Here is a 24,482-nt window from a genome sequence, read left to right as displayed (position 1 = left end):
CTGTGGGAGGCAAGGGAGGAAATTACAAGGGCCCTGACGTTACTTTTTAAATCCTGTAGGATAATGAGTTTCACATCAAAAATCCACAGACAATATTAATCTCCACTTAGAGAGGTAAGGTTTTAATCAAGCACCACTTTGTCAGGAGAAGATCATGTCTGACTGGTTTAATTGAGTCGTTTGAGGAGGTGGCTAGATGTGTGGATGAAGGCAGTGCAGTTGATGTAGTCTACTTAGACTTTGGTAAGACTGTTGACATGGGAGACTGGTCAAGAGGGTGAGAACCCATGGTGTCCAGGACAATTTGGCAAATTAGATCCAAAATTGGCTGAGTGGCAGGAAACAGAAGGATGTTTTTGTGACTTAAAGCCTGAGTCCAGGGGCATATCAGTTCCCTTGCTTTTTGTTATCTACCTTGATGACCTAGATATGAATGTAGGAGAGTCAATTGGTAAGTTCGCTTCTGACACGGAAATTGGTGGTGTGGTAAATAGCGAAGAGAAAAGCCTGACACTACAGAATGCTATAGGCAGGCTGGTAAGATGGACTTAACATTCATAAATGGAATTTAGTCCCGAAAAGTGTTGGGTGATTTATTTTGGGAGGGCCAATAATACAAGGGCATACACAATGAATGGCAGAACCCTAGGAAGTACAGGGGATAGAGGGATCTTATTGTGTATGTTCACAGATCCTTGAAGGCAATAAGACAGGTACATAACATAGTTAAGAGGGCCCTTTTTTTCTTCTGATGAAGGGTCTAGGCCTGAAACGTCAGCCTCTCTGCTCCTATGATGCTGCTTGGCCTGCTGTGTTCATCCAGCCCTGCACCTTGTTGTCGCTCATTGTTAAGAGGGCGTTTGGGATGTTAGCCTTCATTAGTCAAAGCATTGAATACAAGAGATGGGAGATTATGACAGAGCTGTATAAGACGTTAGTTAAGCCACAGCTGGAGTACTATGTGCAGTTCTGGTTGCCACACCATAGGAAGGATGTGATTGCAATGGACAGAGTGCAGGAGAGGTTCACCAGAATTTTGCCTGAGCTGGAGCAATTCAGCTATGAAGAGAAACTCAATAGACTGGAATGGTTTTCCTTACAGTAGAGAAGGCTGATGGGGGACCTGATTTTGGTGTACAATACGATGAGAACATAGGTGGGGTAAACATGAATAACTTTTTCTCTTAGTAGAGGGGTCAATATCAGGGGTGTAGACATTTTCTTTTTAAAAGACAGGAGGTTTAGGGAAGATTTAAGGAAGGTTTTTTTCATCCTGAAGATGGTGGGTATCTGGAACTCACTGCCTTAAAGGAAGGTAGAGGTGGGAACTGTCACTATATTTAATAAATATCTAAATAAGCACATGAATGCCATAAAGACAATGGGCGAAGTGCTGGAGTAGATAGGTGCAGACATGATGGGCTGAAGGGTCTCTTTTCATGCTGTAAAGCTCTATGACTCTAAGAATCTATTGAATGTACATTCATAATCTGCAAATGTGTGCTATGATCTGATCGATTTCCATGTTTCAAGTGCTTTTTTGTGTATAAACGTGCGCCTCATAAGTAGGTATGTGTGTGTGCCTTCAGATGAATACTCTTTTTCTTATGCCCCTCATTGTATGTTGTTTCTTGACATTTAATAAACCTGCTTGTCCAAAAACAACTTGCATTTATATAGATAGTAGGAACTGCAGATGCTGGAGAATCTGAGATAACAAGGTGTAGAGCTGGATGAACACAGCAGGCCAAGCAGCATCAGAGGAGCAGGAAGGCTGACGTTTCGGGCCTAGACCCTTCTTCAGAAATGGGGGAGGGGAAGGGGGTTCTGAAATAAATAGGGAGAGATGGGGAGGCGGATAGAAGATAGATAGAGGAGAAGATAGGTGGAGAGGAGACAGACAGGTCAAAGAGGCGGGGATGGAGCCAGTAAAGGTGAGTGTAGGTGGGGAGGTAGGGAAGCGATAGGTCAGTCCAGGGAGGACGGACAGGTCAAGGGGGCGGGATGAGGTTAGTAGGTAGGAGATGGGGTGGGGCTTGAGGTGGGAGGAGGGGATAGGTGGGAGGAAGGACAGGTTAGGGAGGCAGGGACAAGCTGGGCTGGTTTTGGGACGCGGTAGGGGGAGGGGAGATTTTGAAGCTTGTGAAGTCCACATTGATACCGTTGGGCTGCAGGGTTCCCAATATGAGTTGCTGTTCCTGCAACCTTCAGGTGGCATTGTTGTGGCACTGCAGGACAACATGTCTATCCTGGGCCTCTACGCTCAGTTCACACTGCACCTCCCAGTCGCGAACCATTTCAACTCCCTCTCCCATTCCTCAGACGACATGTCCATCCTGGGCCCCCACAGCTACCTAGAATACACCTCCTCCCACCCATCTTCCTGCAAAAATGCCATCCCCTTTTCCCAATTCCTTCGCCTCTGCCGCATCTGCTCCCAGGATGAGGCATTCCACTCCCGTACGTCTCAGATGTCCTTGTTTTTCAAGGGCTGCAACTTCCCCCCCTCAGTGGAAGAGAACGCCCTGGACTGTGTCTCCCGTATTTCCCGCAACTCATCCCTCACACCCCCTCCCCGCAATAACAACCAAAACAGAATCCCCCTCGTCCTCACGTACCACCCCACCAACCTCCGGATTCAATACATCATCCTCCGACACTTCTGCCATCTGCAATCCGACCCCACCACCAAAGACATTTTTCCCTCCCCACCCTTATCTGCTTTCAGGAGGGACCACTCTCTCCGTGACTCCCTTGTCCACTCCACACTCCCCTCCAGCCCCACCACACCCGGCACTTTTCCCTGCAACCGCAGGAAGTGCTACACCTGCCCCCACACCTCCTCCCTCACCCCCATCCCGGGCCCCAAGAAGACTTTCCACATCAAGCAGATGTTCACCTGCACATCTGCTAATGTGGTATACTGCATCCGTTGTTCCCGTTGTGGCCTCCTCTACATCGGGGAAACCACCGGAGTCTTGGGGACCGCTTTGCAGAACGCCTACGCTCGGTTCGCACTAAACAACTGCACCTCCTAGACGCGAACCATTTCAACTCCCCCTCCCATTCCTCAGACGACATGTCCATCCTGGGCCTCCTGCTGTGCCACAACGATGCAACCCGAAGGTTTCAGGAACAGCAACTCATATTTCGCTTGGGAACCCTGCAGCCCAACGGTATCGATGTGGACTTCACAAGTTTCAAAATCTCCCCTCCCCCTACCGCATCCCAAAACCAGCCCAGCTCGTCCCCACCTCCCTAACCTGTCCTTCCTCCCACCTATCCCCTCCTCCCACCTCAAGCCCCACCCCCATCTCCTACCTACTAACCTCATCCCGCCCCCTTGACCTGTCCATCCTCCCTGGACTGACCTATCTCCTCCCTAACTCCCCACCTACACTCACCTTTACTGGCTCCATCCCCGCCTCTTCGACCTGTCTGTCTCCTCTCCACCTATCTTCTCCTCTATCCATCTTCTTTCCGCCTCCCCATCTCTCCCTATTTATTTCAGAACCCCCTTCCCATCCCCCATTTCTGAAGAAGGGTCTAGGCCCGAAATGTCAGCCTTCCTGCTCCTCTGATGCTGCTTGGCCTGCTGTGTTCATCCAGCTCTACACCTTGTTATCTTGCATTTATATAGTGCTTTTTAGTGCAATAAGACATTTGAAGACTCTTCACAAGTGTGTAATCAGATAACAATTGATATTGAGGCAACGAAGGAGGCATTAGGATATGTGACAAAATGTTTAGTCACACTGGTAGATTTATGCAATGCCTTAAAGGTGTGTGAGAGAGAGTGAGAGAGAGAGAGAGACAGAGATGTGGCCAGAGAGCCCCAGAGCCTGAACGGCTTGGCCCAAAACCAGAATAGGCTACTTTTGAGCAGCCAGGCCTGATGGGACTTTCAGGACAAGTCAAGCACAAAGCATCCACACAAGACAAAAGCAGGCAAGGACAACCCCAAACTTGCCCTGGAGAATGAGTCTGGTTTGTGCATTGGAGTACGGTGAACAAACTCAGGTTCCCATCATGACCATGTATGGAAAGAGGGATGGCTCTTGACACATCGGAGTATGGATGCCATGGTTAGCCCAGCATCATCCATACATGATGTTGGGGATCCCATTGGACGCTGCAGCCTTGACCTGCAAGAATGATTGGCTGAGGGCCAAAGAACATTCTGGAAGGGTAGAGCAGGGACAGATAAGAAGGGACACCTGACAACCATTCCCTCAGTGAAGACTGGACCTGGCCCAGCAGCAGAGCTCCGATCACCTGGGGTGAGACAGAAAGAGAGACAGAAAGAGAGAGAGAGAGAGAGAGAGAGAGAGAGAGAGAGAGAGAGAGAGAAGATGACCAAGTGCAGGAACAGCTTCCACCAAGTTCATCAGTATCAATTACAGCTTGACCAAGTTCAACCGCACCAATAATATCTGGCCCAAGCCTGGTAAGCCAATAGTAGTTTAGATACTGATTGCAACAATTTCCAATATTATGAAGACTTGTAATTGTGTTTCTAAATATTGCTAACTTACAGTTGGAGTTAATTTTCCAGTTGCATATAGTGTAATGTTAATATATACTTTGTCCTGTCTGACAGCTTGAAGAAAATGATGCACTGAAACAAAGCTAAAGCTATCCCTGTAGTATGGTCATGTCAATATTTGAACTCACTGTATTGTTGCCCCAAAACCAATGCTTATTTATGTATCCACCTTCCATTTTCAGAAATAGGAAAGATTAGCTGGGCAGCTTGTTTTTAGCAAGCTTCTCTCTAATTCAGACTTTTCTTAGCAGGCTTCCCTCCAACTCAGCAAGATAAAAGAAGAAACCCTTCAAGTTAGTCACTGTTCAAGAATGGTCCCAATAAGGTCTACAGATCACCAATGTTAAAAATTCTCCAATGTCCACACCACAGTAAACTTTCAATTATCTCTTTTAAAGAAGCCATTCCAGGTGTGTCCACAAAACCTGAAATAGTTTTTTTTTGCATAATCACTCAAAATATAAATTCTCCAAGCAACGTTAAATATAAAGCATGTTCATAACACTAGAGTTTTGCAAAGTATAACTTTCTTACTTTTGTATTTATGCCTCAATTTATAAATCCTGTAATGCATATGTCTTTACAACAGTCTTCTCAACTTGTCCTGCCACCTCCAAAAGACTCCAGTTTTGTTAAACTTTAAAATATATTTATTTATTTTATTGCATCTCAGTTTATTTTAAATACAAATATATTTTAACATTTGCAGGAATGAAAGACTTTAAAAAGATATATATTTCTGCTTTTATTAATTGACTAAATCATTGAGTGAAATCTCAATTCAAATGTATAGAAGGAGAGGGAATATGCGTGTATTTTTAGCAGCATAATCTGTTGTTTCCTTATGGTACTGTATCTTGATTTCTTTTCCATTGGTTGCATGTTGTCATGGTAATGATTTCAGGAGCTGAATGTGCAGTGGGTGGGATTTGAAAATTGCCTTGGGTTGATAATTATTTGCTGACTGATGCATTTCACTTGACCTAAGCAATACATATATATATATTTTAATTAATGTGTTTCATAGAAAGGCCGGAGGAGATTGGCTCCTAAAATGTAGAAATGAGTCAAAAGATCTTTATATGTTAATTAACTTTGTTGTAAATGAGCATAATAAAAGAAAAAGTACTGCGTTCGTGTAGTACCTTTCATGATTTCAGAACAAGCCAAAGCACTCTACAGCCAATAGGTTACTTTGCAATATTTTGTTCAATCATATAATACTTAAAATACATTACCCAATTATAACTTTGCATCTCAACAAATTCTCACAAACAGCAATTTGGTAATGACAAGATAGTCTGTTTAGTGAAGTAAAAGGCAGAAAATACTGGATAAATTCAACAAGTCTGGCAGCATCTGTGGAGAGAAAAACACAGCTAATGTTTCAAATCTGATATGATTCTTCTTTTGAACTAATGTGACAGTTTTTATACTGCTAAGGTTGGGTGGGGGAGTGGGCAAGTGGAAACAAAGGGAAGGTTAGAGCAGGACTTTCCAAAGCTGGAAGCTGAGACCCAAGTGGAGTTGCATCTTATATTTTGGGGTCATGAGCAATGAGGCAGAAATAGCCTCCATGGAGCTCTGACCAAGTTATAACAGCTGTCCACTCCGCTCTAGTAGTTCTCACTGAGGAGTAGTGACGATTTCCAAGCCTTTGAATTGGGTCACGGAGGGAAAGCATTTAGCAAGCATGAGGTTAGGGGTAGTCTCTCTCAACTTAAAATCTTGTCGTGATTGTCTCACTTGTTCCACTATCTTTCCCTTTTCAGTAACATTAAAAGAAATTCCCATTTTAACCCCTTTTCAGTTCTGAGATATAGAATCCCTATAGTGTGGAAACAGGCCCTTTGGCCCAACAAGTCCACACTGACCCTCAGAGCAACCCACCCAGACCCATCCCCCTATAATCCACCTAATCTATACATCACTGAACACTACGGGCAACTCAGCTTGGCCAATCCACCTAGCCTGCACATCTTGGACTGTGGTAGGAAACCCACACAGACATGGGGACAATGTGCAAACTCCACACAGACAGTTGCCCGAGGGTGGAATTGAACCTGGGTCCCTGGCGCTGTGAGGCAGTAGTGCTAACCACTGAGCCACCATGTCGCCCCTCACTTGCTCTACCCCACCCAACCTTCCACATCAATAAACCTTCAAGGCTTCTGTGCTGCCTCCTTATTCCTTTGGTACACCTCACCACTTTGTCCCCACATGGACCAACACTAACACCCATGCCACCCATTGTAATCTCATTCATTTCCCCTCCTTCTGTTCATTACAGAAGAAGACAGCCCATACCAGGCAGAGCGAGCCTGTCCAGATGGAGGGGTGCCTGACATTCAAGTCCTCATCTCTTACAAAGACAGAATCTTTGCCTCATGGGAGATGTCTGGATCTGCTCCTGCAGGGATGTAGAAATATCCATGTCCTGCCAAATAAGGAAGAACCACTCTTCATTTCACTGCAATTCTCACAGTAAACTTGCTGTCACTCCTAATCATTGCACATCAGTTCTAACTACTGACCACAATGCTTTCTCTCTCTCTCTTTGTCTTGCAGGTTCCAGTTGCCTGCACTCAATCTCTGCAGAGAAGCCCCATCTTCGCCCTCTGGGGAGGAGAGTAATAAGGCCCCACAGAGGAAGCTTTGGCAAAGCTGACTTCAGCATCCCCCCACCAACCCAGAGATTAGCATCCCAGTGTGAACTGTAGACATAGAGAGTGCGGGTACACCAGCTGGTGAGCTCCATAGCCCCAAGCCGCTGGGTCTTGGAGGACTGCTGGAAACCAGCACCCACTCATCTCCAGGCAGGAGAGGACTCCATAATGTCAGCATTCAGGGACTTCATCCAAATGCTCTGCTGGCGCAGCAGTGGCCGACAGCGATCTGGGATGCAATGGGCTTAATTTCTGCATCATGCAGCAAATCATGCCACTGTCTGGCTGCCTCCATGGACAGGATGGTGGTTTCCATGGAGTGACAGAGCCAGCATCCTCAGTGGCTGCTGGAGATGTGTTCACACCTGCAAGTCCATCACCTCAACCCTTTGGATTCCAGAACAGAAGGCATGGTGACAGGGGCTGGAGATCCTTAACACCAAACCAACTGCTCCTTCCCTACAAGGAGACAGGGCAGAGCCAGGAGGCACTCAGCTGCAAGTGGAACCGTATACACACACAGGCCCCTCTGCACTTTGCACTCAGAACCCTGCAAAGGTGGCTAGGGCTTCCATCTCCACCCTGCCTGCTCCCCTCCAACTCTTGGAGGCAGAAGTCAAGGATGGCCAACTTGCCTCTGGCAAGAAGACCAGTAGCATGTCTGGCGTCCCTGGACATAAGTACTCCTGGGATCCCCACCAAAGTTACAAAGCCAATAGGCTCTACTCCCTAGCAGGCTTTCTGTACCCAGTAGTGGAACTGATGATGATACTGTATTGTAGTGGGAGGGGAGAAAGAGGAAAACCATTTGAGTGCATTTTGGTGGTAGAGGTAAAAGGGGCTTGTATGTCCCAATCAGTTTCACTCATGGAATATTGGTGTTGCTGGCTGGCCAGCATTTAATGCTCATCTCTAGCTGCTCTTGAACTGAGTGACTTGCTAGGCCAATTTAGAGAGCAGTTGAGAGTCAATCACATGACTGTGGGTCTGGAGTCACACAAATGCCTAAGTAGGTGAGGGTGAAAAATTTCCTTCATTCACATTAGTGAGCCAGATGGGTTTTTCTGACAATTGACAATAATTTCATGATCATCAGCTGATGCTTAATTCCATTTTTTTCCCTAATTCAATTCAAATTCCACCATCTGCCATTAGCTGAATTTCTGGATTAACAGTCTAGTGATAATTCTGCAGGGCATTGCCTTCCCTCTATCTCTCTGTGTAAGCACTAAACTCGTCTTCACACCATCCGGCAGCATTTCATGGCCACAGATGAGGCTTTTATAGATGAAGGTCTGTGCTGAGAGCCTATTGCACCATCTGGAAGCAATGGGGAAAATGCATATACCTGGTATTCGCTCATGATGACACCGTTCAACATCCTTAATGTTTTGCTCCCTCTGTGCACAAAGGTGTAGCTGTGATTGAGTTGTCTACCTTACAGAGAGGCTCAATGCTGTAGGATGGCTAGGAGCAAGCAGCTTGCATGTCTTTGTGCTGTACATTACATGGGCCTGTGTCCAATGTTATTTCATTTTTAGAACCCTCTGATCAGTGTTTATTGCAGCCTCATCCTTCAGAAGTGAAGTCATTTACCTACGCACTCCAAGTGTACTTGCAGCCATTTACTTCCCCATTGCACACCTTAGAATAGCATCACGATGGAAGGTGACAGTGAGTGCTGGTCTTCCAGCTTCCACCTGAACGTGCCAGTGAGCCCCCAGATATCCACATCATCTTCTTAGCAGTCCATCCCAAAAACTCCACCAGTTTCAAACTTCTCCAGGCTCCCCACCCAACTTGTCATTATGCACTTACACCTATCCACCTTCTCCACAAAGTCCCTGAGATGAGAAGTGACCATGCCAGACATATTCATTCACTGCCCCAATACCCCTGGAAGCCAGGATGTTCCCAACTGTGAACATCACCCCCTCCCACATTAAACCCTTCCTGGTCAAGCCTGCCCAGAACTTACATCCCCCAGTCCAAAGGCTGACCTGCTGAGGCTCAGTCCTAAAGGCCACAATTGCATCCCCCACCCACCCCATTCCCTTTCCCCTAAGTTTCTGTGGACAGCCAGAACAGACAGACCATGGCCCACCCTCTCAACTGGCATGACTGAATAGCCCGGGGCAAGCTGTGTCCATACTGATGTTTGTATGTACCCCAGATCATGTTAGTATTGCAGCCCCAAGATTTGCTATGGAACGAATGGGCTGACTGTGACCCACTCGTTGGTCTGCAGAAGCCAAGACCTCAGCCCCAATCCCCATCCCCACCCCCCCTACTGCAAACACCCCAACAGGACATTTGACCTTGACCAATTCCTTGGACTGGTATCAAAGGCTGCCCTTGACGTAACGTCCCCACGCCCTGACGGATGGGCGACTCCAGGGAGTTAGAGTGAGGTCTCCTCCCTAAGACACTGAGATTGGCTGCACACTTTTTTCATGTGCAGTGTGTTTGTCGCATAAACTCACTGGCACATTCCAAGCTCCAGGTGCGGAAGGACGTACTAAAGCTTGGGGCAGCCGCCACCAAGGCGCAGTGGGGAAAGGCCACTGTCTGTGGCCTTTCTGTCGAAGTTAAAAGGGGGTCTGTTTAGTTATCGGACCCTGCTGGTGCCTCAAATGTATGTAAATGTAGTCTGGTAAAAGTAAGGAATGCCTTGCATTTGTTCTCCATATGTTAAGGCTGTACAGAACGGAACTGCTCTAGTGACTACGTATGGATATGAAGCTTTTTGTGAATAAAGAATATTTTTGAAATAAAAACTGCTGCCACATGGTGCAGGTTTGAGATTGATGTGAACACACTGCCATACGGCGAGATACGTACTCCTTAGACTGAGGATGCATCGTGACAGAGCAAGCTGCCTGTTTCCGTGACTGCGTTAATTGTCCAGGCAAGGCGAGGATGCAGTGGGCACGCAGGGTAGGCGCTAGGGGAGTGAACGTAAAAAAGAGCATGTCAGCATCCGACAGATGCAGCCCGGTCCAGTGTGTGAGCAGGGTACCTGTCCCTGTATGCAATGTTAATGCTGGAGCCTGGTGTGGCCTGCAATACCAGCGGACAGTAGACGTGTCAGGATGGTCATGACAGGGTAGCAGATGCCAGTGTCTATGGACAGAGTCTGTATGTACCTGGTGCCTGTGGATCATGCCCTGAGGTGCTGTTCCCAATGCCCAGCATGGAGGTCATTTGGAGCAGGTGGTGAGCTGAATCTGCCAGGTACACGCTCTGGTTTCCTTACCGGGGTTTCCCGACACCAAGCATGTTTGTTGAGTTTGGTAAGATGGGAGTCTGAATATTAATGAGGTGACTTATGGTTTTAACAAGCTGTTTAACAAGTGTTAAATCGCCTTCAATTGCCATCTCGCCGATGCCGAGCGAAAATCTTGCCACGCCGCTTGTGAAAAGCATAAAAAGATGATGAGAGATGTTCTGGATGTCGAGATGGGTGTGTCTGGACTTCTCTGATTCTGCCACGCCTCCCCACCACATCACTCAGACTCTGCCAGATTCCTCCAGACAGGTTAAAGTTTGATCTTATGTAGAGTGTTGCATTCTCAGTCTGTGTGTGTGAGAGAGAGGAAGTGGAGGCTTTTTTTTAAGTCAATCCTTGCAAAGGAGACACAGCGTTGGCAAGTGTCAGACTGAGATGGAGAGAGGAAGAAACAGAAGTTAAGAGCCGGAGTTCCAGGAAGATGCCAGTGAGGAGTGGAATGTGAGAATCTGCAGACCAACAACAACAGGAGAAGGCAGTGCAGAGCTTAGCTTAGCACCTTACCATAAGCTCTGCCCTAGTGTGTGTCTGAGCCAGTGTAGCCAAGGCCCGGACAGATGACCACGGGCAGCGCCAGAGCCTCGGCCACGATGTAAAAGAGGCGGAAGTCAAAGGGGTGGGGGAGCTGGGGGAGACATCCTGAGCTCTGGGAGAGCGGCGTTGTCTGGGACGAGAGAAGGGCAGGCAGCAGGCTCGGGGGTGAGCGGAGAGATGGAGAAGGGGGTGTGGGTGACTGCACTCAGCCTGTTCCTCAGCGGCTCCGCTCTCTTGTTGCTGACCACGGCGATCTTCACTGACCACTGGTACGAGATGGACACCCGGAGGCACAGGGCGGACTGTGAACGCGCTCCTATCCCGGGGGCCAGCGGCGGTGAGCGCAGGCGGGTCATGCCCATCTCCAACCTGCCACTGAGGGAGCGCGGCAAGCCCGAGGAGCCAGCCCCTGGACCCCGGGGCCCTCTCAAAGCCCTGGCCCCGCTCACTCCGGGCCCGGGCCCGGCCGGCGAGCAGGAGCTGCTGGAAAGCTGGCACTCGGTGCTGGGGCTCGGCGTCTTCGAGTCGGACTGCGCCCGTCCTCTGTTCGCCACTTACACAGGGCTGTGGAGGAAATGTTACCACACGGGCATCGACCGAGACATTGACCAGCTCATTTCCAAGGGTAAGATTCAGGAGCTCATGACCCTGAGCAAAACCGGATAGACCTTTTCAAGTCGGTTTGTTTTCAATTAAAATAAACGAATAGAAGTGGTGGATTTAGCAAAGCGAGATCAGTTTTTTTGTTAGGAGCCGTTGAATGCGTATAGATCTCTTGTGTGGTCTTTGAATAGGAAATATCCATCCCTCTTGTCATTAGGGGGCAAAGAATTGGCTTGGGGAAAATCCCCTCGTCTGGGCGAAATGAGCCTTTTCCTCCCGATTTTAATTTTGGATTCAAGGACATGTTTCTCAAACGAACAAGGAGACGCAAGAATTACGCTTCAAGCTAGGCGTTAGTGAGTTTTGAATCTCATTCAGTGTTCTTGACTACCCGTGTGCATTTTTTTGCTACATCTTTCCCCAAAAGAACGTGTCAAAATGATCTGAAATGTCATAATTTCAGTTGATTTGTGGGGATCGGTTTGCGCCCACGAGAGTTCGATACAGAATAAAGACTGTAATTTTTAAAAACACCCTTTGCAGCCAGCCAAGTACTTATTGAAAATGAGTTCACTGTTAGAAGAAATTCTGTCAACAATTTGTGCACAGCAACGATCTCTTTAGGTGTGCATGGGAAACAATAGATTGACCCAGATCTCGAGAGATTTAACTCTCCCGTTCTGCATCCAATAGAACCTTAACATCTCCTGTTCAAATCCCCAGCATGGGACTTCACACAAAGTGAGAGTGTTTCTGCTGAGCCAAGACTCGCACTTGTAAAGCAGCTTATCACCTGTCCTTTTTTTTTATCCCGAGTGTGAAATCTGTTACATTTGAGCTGTCGTTAGTTGCGTTCCTTTTGAATTTTGTGGAATTTCTATCTGCCTCGACTGGAACTCCCCCGACATGCAGTTGTACCTTGACAGCAGAGGCTTGAGCGTCCCAAGCACTTAGTCTGTGTTTATTTTCAGTTGGCTGGCATTTGAGAATGAATGTAGCATAGGGTTGAGTTAACAAGGACGTAACAGGCAAAAATATTGTTCCATATTGGCAACATATAATGCATTTTTTTTATTCATTTGGCTGGAAAACAGTTATATCACATCCAAGAAAAAAACAATGTTGACAGTGCAACACTCTCTGAAGGCTGGATTAAATACTTAAATCCTAGAATAGAGTTTGAAACCAATACCTTCAGATTCAGAGGGAGGAAGTGCTATCACTGAGTTAACGCTAAGACCTTTACAATAGCATAATAATATAAAACAACTGCTATTGTTGGACATCTGAAACAAAAACAGAAATTGCTGGAGAAACTCAGCACCTTTGGCAGAGTTAACATTTCAGATCCGGTGACCCTTCTTCACAACCTCTTCAGAAGAAAGGTCACTGGACTCAAAACGTTAACCCCACCTTTACTATAACAGTTCATTCTCCGATGTTTGTTGAGACACAATTAGATAATTCAGTGGAATATTTTGGGATTTTATGTGACTGACTTACACCATCATTTCACTTAGTGGCCTTACATAACCTGAGACAATTTCAAATCATTTCTGATAGAACACAAATCTGGCTTGCAAAAGATTCCTAATTCAATACAACTGACTCTGACTTGCCAAGTTTGGTTATTGAAATCAGATGCTTGCCTCTATGGAAAATCTGACAACAAAAATCAAGCTGGTGAAATAAGGCGTAGAGTTAAGATGTAACTGGGGAAGAATTGTTCAAGTCTCTATCAGCAGTGGCCAAAGCTAATTCTTTAATTCTTGTCCACATTACATGTGTTTTGCATGATCTGGTAGCATTTAATGCCAATACATGCTACCAAAAGTGGAAAATCTTCCATTCCTCACTTTAGACACCTCAGCTGTCAATTCATGTTGTGCCTTTAAGTCTTACTCCAGAGACCAGAGTCTAAGTGCTGTACTGAGGGAGTGCTGTTGTGTCAGAGGTGCCATAGTTCAGTTGAGTTGTTAAGTTGAAATCCCACCTGTCTTCTAAGATGGATGTAAAATATCCCACAGTATTAGCCAAACAAGACCAAGAGTGTTGCCCAATCTCGTTGTCCGTAATCATTAGATTACTGGGATGAGAGTGTTTTCCTTCGTTTTGAGAGGCTGAGTAAATTGGACCTAAACATATTGGAGTTCAGAAGAATGAGGGATGATCACAACGAAACATACAACATTCTGAAGCAGCTAGTCAGAATAGACACTGAGGTTGCTTCTGCCACCTGGAGAATCCAGAACATCAGGGAACAGTATCAGAAAAAGGGGATGATCAATTAGGATTGAGATGCAGAGAAATTTCTTCACACATGGGTTGTGAATGTTTGGAATTCCCTACCTGAGAGGGTCGTGGATGGTCCATTATTAAATATATTTGAAGCCGAGGCTGTCAGAAATTTGATCACCCCGGCAATCAAGGGATTTGGTGAATTGATGGAGAATTAACTGATGGTTAAGCCAGAAGACCAGCATGTTCTTCTTGAATGGCAGAGTAGACTCTAAGGGTCACATGGTCTACTCCAGCTCCTATTTCTTATGTCCTTGTGAGTTTATCCTTCAACCTATATCCTTCAACCCTAGACTTTTTCCTAGAGTGGAGGTAGCTATTACGATGGGGCATAATTTTAAAGTGGGTGGAGGTAGATATCGGGGAGACGTCAGAGTTAGGTTCTTTACTCAGAGAGTGGTCAGGACGTGGAATGCATTGCTGGAGAGGGTAGTGGAGTCGGCCTCATTAGGGGCATTTAAGCAGCTATTAGATAGGCATAGGGATGATAGTATAAGGTAGGAGTGGATGTTAGATAGACCTTAGGATTAGGGTAAAAGTTCGGCACAACATCGTGGGCCGAAGGGCCTGTACTGTGCTGTACTGTTCTATGTTCCATGTTCTATATTCATCCCTAAACTAGCACCACAAATTGACAATTATTTTTTCCTACATTATAACGATGTTTGCATTTTAAGAAGTATTTAAACAGTTTGATAAGGCTGTGAAGTCCTGAAACAGCACAAACAAAACTTGTATTCATACACCAGTTTTAACATAGTAAATATTTCAGACATCTGCATGGAAATGTTAAAAAACAATGTTTAACATGAAGCAATGTAAGAAGATGTAGAACAGCAGTCTAAAAGATTGATCAAAATATTTGGATTCAAGGAGAAGAGATAAAAAAACAGAAGCAGAGACTTTTAAAGACACAGTGCCACAACTTGGAGCCTGGGCATTGGAAGCACAGCCACCACTGATGGAGAGATTAAAATCAGGGATGCCAAAGAATTCAAGGAATGTAGCTGCCTCAAATGGTTGTGGAGCTGGAGGAGGTTACAAAGATAGAGAAAAATAAACAGTCTGTCTCCTTGGGGTTCCTGATGCCATGTCCCCCTCCCCACCCACTTCCGGGAAGATCTTATTTAACCTGGTGTGGACTCTTTTCCCCATTAGCAACTCTACTGCAGCTATCCCTGTAGTTGCATGATGGGTGGTCTGATAATCAAACAGAAACCAGGACAGTTTGGTATCTAGTGAAATTGTAGGCTGTTTCTTCAAGCCTACCTTCAAAGTTTGAACAGCTCTTTCAGTCAGACCATTGGATGATGGATAGTATGGAGCTGTCCTTATATGTCAAATGCCATTCAACTTTAGGAATTACTCAAATTCTCTGCTGGTAAATAATAGCCTGTTGTCTATGACAACTTCTGGGAGCGTGGGAGCCATGTATTACAAAAGATGCTCACAGGTTTTCTATTGTTGTCGCTGTGTTGACGAATGAACTCTATGCATGTCCAACCACTTTGAGTGACATCCACAATGACTAAGAACATTGAGCCCATGAAAGAGTCAGCATAGTCACCGTGTAACCGAGTCCAGGATTTACCCAGCTATTCCCACGAATCTGTGGGAGCTGCTGGCGGTAATTTTTGTCTTTGTTGCCACTCTGGGTACCGCTCCACCAATGCGGCTATGTCTGCAGTCAGTCCAGGCCACCAGACATAACCTGTCACCAACATCTTCATTTTTGACACCCCTAGATGACCCTGGTGGAGTTCAGCCAGTATCTGGTGGCAACCTTTGCTCAGGACAATCACTCTTGCTCCCCAGAATAAAAGGCCTCCTCTACAGTGATCTAGTCTCACCAGGTCCAGAAAGGTTTCAATTCTGGCTGCAATGGCCCTTTTGCTCCCCCATCACCACCAGCTGTTTTGATTTTGCCAGGACCTGATCTTTTTGTGTCCACAGTCTGATATTGTCAGTGGTGACCAGTAGAGTATCCAGTAAGTTTAAAACCAGAACGGACTCTTCCAGCGGTGGCACCGGATGGCGTATCTGCCAGTGGGAGGTGGCTCAATGCATTCGCATTTACTGCCTGTCCTCCCGGATGGTGTTCCAACTTACAATTGTACGCACCATTGAATTCAACCTGAAGCTATGAGCAACACAGCCTTTTCCTCTTTGAGTAGCCCTAGCAGGGGTTTGTGGTCTGTTACTATTACAATTTTACATCTGCAAAGGTATTAGTGGAAATTTCTCACACCAAAGATGACCGCTGAATCTTCCTTCTCTATTTGATATTTGCATTCTGCATCAGCCAAAGTCCAGGAAGCATATTGCTACTGAGTGTTCATCTCCATCGGGCCATCTGTGAGCCAACAATACCCCAATACTGTATGGAGAGGCATTGCATGTCAGCACTAGAACTCACTTGGGATCGTAGCATGCCAACACCTAAGACGATGATAGCTGCTTCTTAACTTCCCTAAAGGCTACGTGTTAGCGATGAGACCATTTCCAAGGCTGACCCTCTTTCAGTGGCAGATTTAAGGGTGCCAGGATGGAGGCCGGGTTACATATGAACATTACATAATAATTCACCACTCTAAGGAAAGACCAAAGCTAAGACATGGGAGCTGGGGCACATTTGATTGCCCTCATTTTTTTCTTCCAATGGGTATAACTCATTCTTGTTGGCTCTGTAGCCGAACTAATTCACTTGGGGTGCCTGGAACACCACACTTTCCCGTCTGAGGTATACGCCCAATGTGGAGAAATGTGTAAGGACTATGTCCAAGTTCTCCAACTGGTCTTTATTGGTCTTCCCCATTATTAGCATATCATCCAGATAAATGGCAACCTGGGGTCGGCCTTGTAAAATGTTCTCTGTCATCTGCTGAAAAATTGCACAGGTTGACGATACCCCAGATGGCAATCTCGTATATTCGTATAAACCCTTATGGGTATTAATTGTAGCATATTTCTGAGAATCCTCATCTAACTGCAATTGCAGGTACACGTGACTCATGTCCAGCTCCGTGAAGGACAGCTCCTGTGCCAGCTTTGCATATAAATCCTCACTGTGTCGGATTGGGCATTTATCCAGCTGCAAGAAATGGTTTACTGTTTGTTTAAAATCCCCATGAAGGCAAATCAACTCACCTAGCTTCATAATCGGTATGACCAGTGCTGCCCATTCCACAAACTGGACTGGTTTGATGATTCCTTCGATTTCCAGCCTCCTTATTTCTGCCTCTACTTTTGCGCATAAGGCAAATGGCACTGGGAGGGTCTTGCAGAATTGTGGAATTGTTTCCTGGTCAACATGCAGGGTGGCCTTGGCTCCTTTTGATAGTCCCTAGACCTTCCTGAAAAACATCTGGGTATTTAGTTAGTACTTCACTGAGGCAGCCATTTTCTAATCAACAAATGTTCAGCCAAACAAGGCGAATCTCTCTCAACCAATTTCACCCCACCAAGCTTGGATCAGAGCGTTTTACTACAATCATTGGTAACTGAACCAGCTGCTTCTTATACAAGACCAAAACTGAAGTTGTAGCCTTAAAATGTAAAGACTCCCCAGTGCAGGTTCTCAGTCTGGCTGAGGTCCAGAGTGAGTTTTGTTAAAGACTGGTTCTATAATCACTGATGCATCCACTTCAGTACTGACCTCCATTAGAACTGAGTGATTATTTAACCAGACATTTATTTTGATTGGTTCTGATTTGGGTGTTGCTAAGAAATTTAACTGTTACAATGCAGATGTAGATGGATTTTTCAGGGTATGCACTCACCTGGATACTGGCTGATGAATTCTCTTACTCAGTTTAGGCCTAGTGAGACTCTTTGGCTGTCTCGAGTCCGCGCACCAGCAGTAATGGCAACCAGCCCAGATCCTAAAGAAAACATTAAGCATTTGGCTGAGGTTTGTCTTTGTTTAGGGTTTTGCTCTGGTCTGACCCAGAATCCCTCTGTTCAGGATATGCAATTGCCTTCATTCAAGTGGTGTCCTCCAAGCTCAGTCAGGCTGGTGAGAGTGTCCACTTCCACTGGAATACCCTGCAACTCATATACTCCACTTGTAGCATTTTCTAATGACAAAGCCAGTTGTAATGCCTGTTTCAAGTCCAGTTGGGCTTCAGCTAGTTGTGTTTTTGCATGGTTGCATCATTAATCCCATATACCAAACGGTGTCTCAGCATCTTATTAGGGTCAAAGCAAAGTCACATTGCTTTGCCAGTCATCTTAGCCTTGTCAAAAATCCCAACACGGGTTCCCAAACTGTCGAGTAAAATCGATAGTGTCTCAGCATTAGTGGAGGCTTGGGGTCATAATATTCTTTAACTGAATCCGTCATGTCTTGAAAGGTTTTATATCTGGTGCCTTGGGAAGTATTAGGCTCCTAATAACCAAAACAATTGTAGGTTCACAAGCTGTTAGGAGAATTACTCGTTGCTTTTCATCTTCCCAAATGTCATTTGCCTGGAAAAAAATAACACATTCTTTCTACAAATGGATCGAGCAAGTCAAGCTTCCCAAATAACTGCATGATGCCAGAAATGCTTACCGGAACTCAAACATAACAGTTGTGAGCAAATTTCTTCAGGAGTGTATTTTTTTCTGTTGTTGCCACTGAAATAACTCCACAGAGGCCAGTATCCCAACACCAAGTCACCCTTTATTTACACATACATAGTACTTGACACTGGTCTGGCTTCCTCAAAGCCAGCACTCGGAGTGAACAGAACTTTTGACACACCTGTTTATATGTCTCTGAAGGGCTTACCTGATTAGAGCAGGTTAACAGCCCCTATCAGGGAACTCCTATTCTATGAGGTCCACCTGGCTGACCTCATTACAATCACAACAGAGGGGATGGTTGAAGTGGATTTTGATGTGAGTTAAAGCACAGACAGCAGAGTTTTGGATGAAGTGGAGTTTACAGAGGCTTGAACCTGAGATGAAACTAGGAATATGTAGCAAAGACATGGATGAAGATTTTAGCAGCAGAATGATTGAAGTGGAGCTGGAATTTTTATGAATTTGAAACTTTATAGGTCTCTTGAAAAGTGTTCAGAGTCAAATATGATACTAAAGCCATCAATAGTTTGGTTTAGAATCAGCCAGTTGCCTGGTAGAATAGTATTTAGTAACTGGGGGTCAGGATTGAACACAGTGGGCTTTGGTCTTTCCAATATTTAGTTGCAGTCAATTCTTGTTTGCCTATTGCGGAATGCCTAACAAGCAGTTTCACAATTACAAGGCAGTGGAACCATCAAGGGCGGTGACTATGGAGTAGACCTGAGTGTTGTCAGTGTAGATGCAGAAACTGGTGTTGAGTTTTTGGATGATACTGCCAAGGGACAGCATGTAGACGAAAAATAGGAGGAGATCAAGGATATATCCTTGGGAGACATCATAGGTAACAGTGTGGAAGCAAGAACTGTAGTCATTTTAGGTGATACTCTTAGAGAATTAGACAGATAAGATCAAACCAGGAGAGTGCAGTCCATCCAGAAGGATGATGGTGGAGAGACGTTGGAGAAGAATGTGTTTTGAACCATGTCCAAGGCTGCAGATAAGTCAGGAAGGACATGGATAATTATTTACCTTTGTCACAGTCAGCTGTCAGGTAGGATGTAATTTGTGATTTTGATGCGTTTTCAGCACCATGGCAGGGATGGAAACCTGATTGAGGGGATTCCAACATATAGTTCCAGAAAAGATAGGCACAGATTTGGAAGGCAACATGTTTGAGACATTAGAGAGGGCAGCTATGTTGGAAAAAGGGTGATAGCGTACAAGGACTAGACTAATGAATGTTCTTTCTTTCATTATTTTAAACGTGTTATTCTCTGTTCATCAACCCATCAAAGATCAAAGAATGATGGCTTTAGATACATGCATTTGTGTATGATGAACACATCATGGGATTTCAGACTTTTAGTAGTGTGATTTGCATAGAAAAAACACCTTTTCATGTCGAAGTGCCTCAACTGCAAAATGTTATTGCTCTTCAGGCAAACATGCAACCATTTTCAGCACATCACAATCCAACAAACACTGAGATGAAAAAATAGTTAATTCATTTCATGGTGTGAATTGATGAGAAAACAGCGGCTAAGAGACACATACTTTTCCTGTTTCTTTGCTTGGTATTGTAGGCTCTAATATCCATATGACCATTAGATCAGATTGAACCTTTGTTTATCATCCCATTTAATCAATAACACATTCAACAAACACAAGTTTAAAAATTGTTGAGAAAAGACACATATTGCCAAAGTTTTTAGCCTTGCACTCAACAGGACATTTCACAAGGCCACCAATTCAAGAGGAAAATCAGCATTTGGGAGGCTAAGGTATCTCAAAGATTTGAACAACATGTGAAGCTAGCTGTTTCACACTATTACTGTGCAATAGCAATACAAATGGTGTTTATTGCTCACAGGATGCTGCCAACAAGCCAAAAGGAGTTCTATCCTCAAACGTGTAATGTGGTTTATGAATTGCAGTGCTGGTGTGATGCCAAGTATATAGGTAATACATTGCAATAATTGGCAGATCATAGCAAACAGTATATTCCTTCTGCTGTGCAAAGATACTGATCATACCAAAGGAGTCCCAATTTACAAAACTAGCAAGACAGTGTCCAATTTTGGAGCAAAAACAAAGTTGCTGGAAAAGCTCAGCAGGTCTGGCAGCATCTGTGAAGGAAAAAACAGAGTTAACGTTTCGAGTCCGGTGACCCTTCCTCAGAACTATTCTGATTCACAGCATCCGCAGCTCTTTCAGTTTTTATTTAGTGTCCAATTTTGGTTTTGATTCTGCAGTTGGACATATGCTGGATAATCACGAGTGTGCATGTATTATACTGACAACTAATTTAAGATTGTCAGTCTGGCTTGTGGTGTCGTGCACTTTTGTGAACTGGAAACTAGATACATTAATACATAGGATCCTATTCATTGCAGGGAGAAAGAACACGTGCGCACACATTGCACCTATTTCAATGCAACAAAGTGGGTGAGAATCATTCACTGAGTAATTTCTCAGGGCAATGTCTTGACCAATCAGAGTCAACATGCCTGGTTTAAAATTTAAACAAAGCCTGGCAGTTAACTTTCAATCAGCATTAATGAGTGCATTGTCCATGGCAACACCCCTACCAATCAGAGTCTACTTGTCAACCCATCAGCACTCTTCTGACATGCATTATAAATGTTGGATTCCCACTTGAATCAGTATATGAGTGAAATGTCCTGATGAGTTCGAGACAGAAAGCATTGACAAAATGTATATTTCTCAGCAAAACTCAAATTCTGTACTACCAAATGACTAACTTAAAAAATATACTTTCATCATTATTGTCATCACTAATAATATTGTTGAACTGGTTCCTTACAATGCCTGGTGAATCACAATATTTGCATAACCCATTCCACTCATAAGTTGTGCATTCGACTGAGAAAGGTGAGGAGACCAATAAAAGCATAAACAAAGGAGGGAATAAAGACCTGGAATGTTCCTCTCTGACCTTATTAAGTGAACAAAACTGGCCCTAGAGATCACTCTAGTTATAATTAGTATTATACTTTTGCTAGCTTTTAGTAGATTTAGATGAAAAATGGGAGGAGCTTGAGTAAAGTACAGTAGATCATAGATTTGTTGAGTCAAAAGATCCATGTTTTATATCCTGTGTAATCCTATGTAAATGTAATTCCTTGTTGCCTTAAAAAGATTTTGATGTGACTGATTACTTTGCGAGGCCACTTTTAAAAATTTGTTCATTATATGGGGGTCACTGACCAGACCAGCATTTATTGCCCATCCCTGATGGCACTGGAGAAGGTGGTAGTGAGCTGCCTTCTTGAACTGCATCAAAAATCACACGAAACCAGGTTATAGTCCAACAGGTCTATTTGAAAACGCTAGCTTTCGGAGCCTCAGTCCTTCTGCACTAACACCTGAAGAAGAACTGAGGCTCCGATAGCTTGTGTTTTCAAATAAACCTGTTGGACTATAAACTGGTGTCGTGTGACTTCTGACTTTGTCCACCCCAGTCCAACACCAGCACCCCTACATCATGGCTATTCTTGAACTGCTGAAGCCCTTGAGGCATAGGGACACCTGCAGTACTGTTACCAAGGGAGTTCCCGGAGAGGAAACGGTGAAAGTGTCAAGTCAGAATGGAGATTTGGAGATCAGTTAAAAATCAGCCATTTTGGTGTGGGACATGAGTTGCATTCTATAAGACCATATGACTAGCTAATAGCTTCAAGCTCATAGCTTTTTTTTGCTTCTGGATGTTAAAAATTGAATTCCAATTCTTAACGTGTTATGGTGGGATTTGAACATGCATTGGACTGCACTGAAGTGTCACTATAGATGAATTACTTATATCCTGATTGGCAATTAATTGAATGCTTAGATTTATGTTAAAGGTAAGAGTGTTACCTCATGTGTCCAATCTGGCTGCATCTCAGTGTGGTATGGCAACTGCTCTTCCCAAGACTGAAAGAAACTACAGAGAGTTGTGAACACAACCTAGTCCATCACGGAAACCAGCCGCACATCCATTGACTTCATCTTGCTGCAGCGGATAAGCAACCAACATCAAAGACCCTTCCCACCCCAGTTATACTCTCCTCCATCCTCTTCTGTCAGGCAGAACATATAAAAGTTTATATACATGTACGAACAGATTCAAGAACAGCTTCTTCCCTACTGTTATCAGACTTTTGAATGGATCTCTTTAATGTTAATGTTGATCTCTCTCTGCACCTTCTTGGCAGCTGTAACATTGTATTCTACACTCTGTTCCATTAACCTGATGCACTTGTACAGTACGATCTGCCTGTAAAGCACATAAGACAACACTTTTTGCTGTAGCTCAGTACATGTGACAGTAATAAATCAAATCAAATCAAAATCATGAGACAAGTCAATTCAATAATGATGTTGCCTTCTCATGTTGGGAACGATATTTATAATAGGCTGTCAGGAAATGTATATTTGCAATCTTCTGACAACAAATTCAAGAACACACAAATATTTCATGCTGTTCTTTTGATGATTAACATCCTTTTATCAAATTCATGTATTTTAACACCATTGATCAAAGATGAACATTATTGAGATCAAGATATAGTTTTGGTGATCCTTAGTGTACCTCATTGCTACTGCAAGTTCTGATGTGCTTTTGTACATTAAAGCTAGACTTCCTTATTTTGCTGTTTGTGTTGAGGGTAGGATTTCACTTTTGCCTTCTCCACTTCTCAGGTGATAGTGAGTCATCTTTTATCTTTCTTTCCAAAAATATGCTTTACTCATGACATTTATAAAAATGGATTACTGACATTATACATCAAGTGAAAAACAAATCAGTTTCATTCAAGACCATATGTTACTCCTAACATTTACAATTGCAGTCAATCTTTTCTATGTTCATTACAAGTTAAACTACAGCTCAAGAGATTTTACAAAGCTTCTAGCCCCTTTTTGTAGTATGATTGAAGAGCCTTAGACTGTGCCCTTTCTCTTTGTGCCTTTGTGACAGCTACCCCAAGGTTTAGTTATGTCCCTCAGAAAGTAGTCCTGGATCTTAGAATGTGCTGGTCTGCAACACGCTGTCAAGGACAACACTTTGCACAGGAAGACCAAGAAATTTTGGGTAGATCAAAGAATGTTTGTCATCAAGCTGATGGTCCTCCCAGGTGCAGTTGATGTTTGTCTTGGTGTGGATCATGGGAAGAGGCCGCAGAGCTATCATAGAACATAGATTAATACAGCATAGGAACAGGCCCTTTGGCCTACCATGATGCTATTCTGAACTAATCCAATCTGCCTGTGCATGTTCCGTATCCCCTTTCTGTTCATGTGTCTGTCTAAATGCCTCTTAAACTTTGTTATCGTATCTGCTTCTACTATTTGCCCTGGTAGCACGTTCCAGGCACTTAGCATCCTCTACGTAACAAAAGCTTTCCTCGCACATCTTCCTTGAACTGTCCCCTCTCACCTTAAACCTATGTCCCCTAGCATTTGACGTTCCCACCCTGGGAAAAAGACTATCCATCCTATTCATGTCCCTCACAATTTCATAGACTTCTGTCAGGTCACCTCTCAGCCTCTGTGCACTAGTGAAAACAATCCAAGTTTGCCTGATCTCTCCTTATAGTTGTCACCGAGCTGCTCATGGTGAAGTTTGCCAAAAAAAACCACTGTATCTTTCCTGAGACCTCCTTTGCAAAGGCACATTTCACAAGCAGGCGGACAACAGTCTCTTCCCCTTTACAGACACCTCAAGGACAACGTGTGGCAAGGGTGAAACTTAGTGTCTGGAGGAAAGATCTGACAGGAAGGGCCTTCTTATCTGCAGCCAATCTATGTCTTGGTGCATGCTTGAAAGTTTTGGTGACAAGACATTCTGCCAAATGAACTTGATGGTCTGCTCAGGAAACCATCCAGCAACATCAATTGTCTCCCTTCCCCAAGGCCCAGAGGACATTATATGCTGACCACTGTCTGATGGACTTGTGGTCAAAGGTGTTTGTGAATGGAT

At 44.4% G+C, this 24,482-nt stretch overlaps 1 protein-coding gene across 1 annotated transcript; it reads left to right on the top strand.

Annotated features, from left to right (window-relative positions):
* The first annotated feature begins 10,967 nt into the window (after positions 1-10,967).
* On the top strand, positions 10,968-11,742 carry LOC109937300 (transmembrane protein 178A-like). The gene has a single exon (XM_048601434.1). It carries the CDS (start codon positions 11,213-11,215, stop codon positions 11,699-11,701), a length of 489 nt encoding a protein of 162 aa, XP_048457391.1. The 5' UTR covers positions 10,968-11,212; the 3' UTR covers positions 11,702-11,742.
* Positions 11,743-24,482: the final 12,740 nt, after the last annotated feature.

Source organism: Rhincodon typus, chromosome 9 (assembly GCF_021869965.1).
Source record: "Rhincodon typus isolate 14 chromosome 9, sRhiTyp1.1, whole genome shotgun sequence".
Lineage (NCBI taxonomy): Eukaryota > Metazoa > Chordata > Chondrichthyes > Orectolobiformes > Rhincodontidae > Rhincodon > Rhincodon typus.
This window is presented reverse-complemented; position numbering and strand designations above follow the sequence as displayed.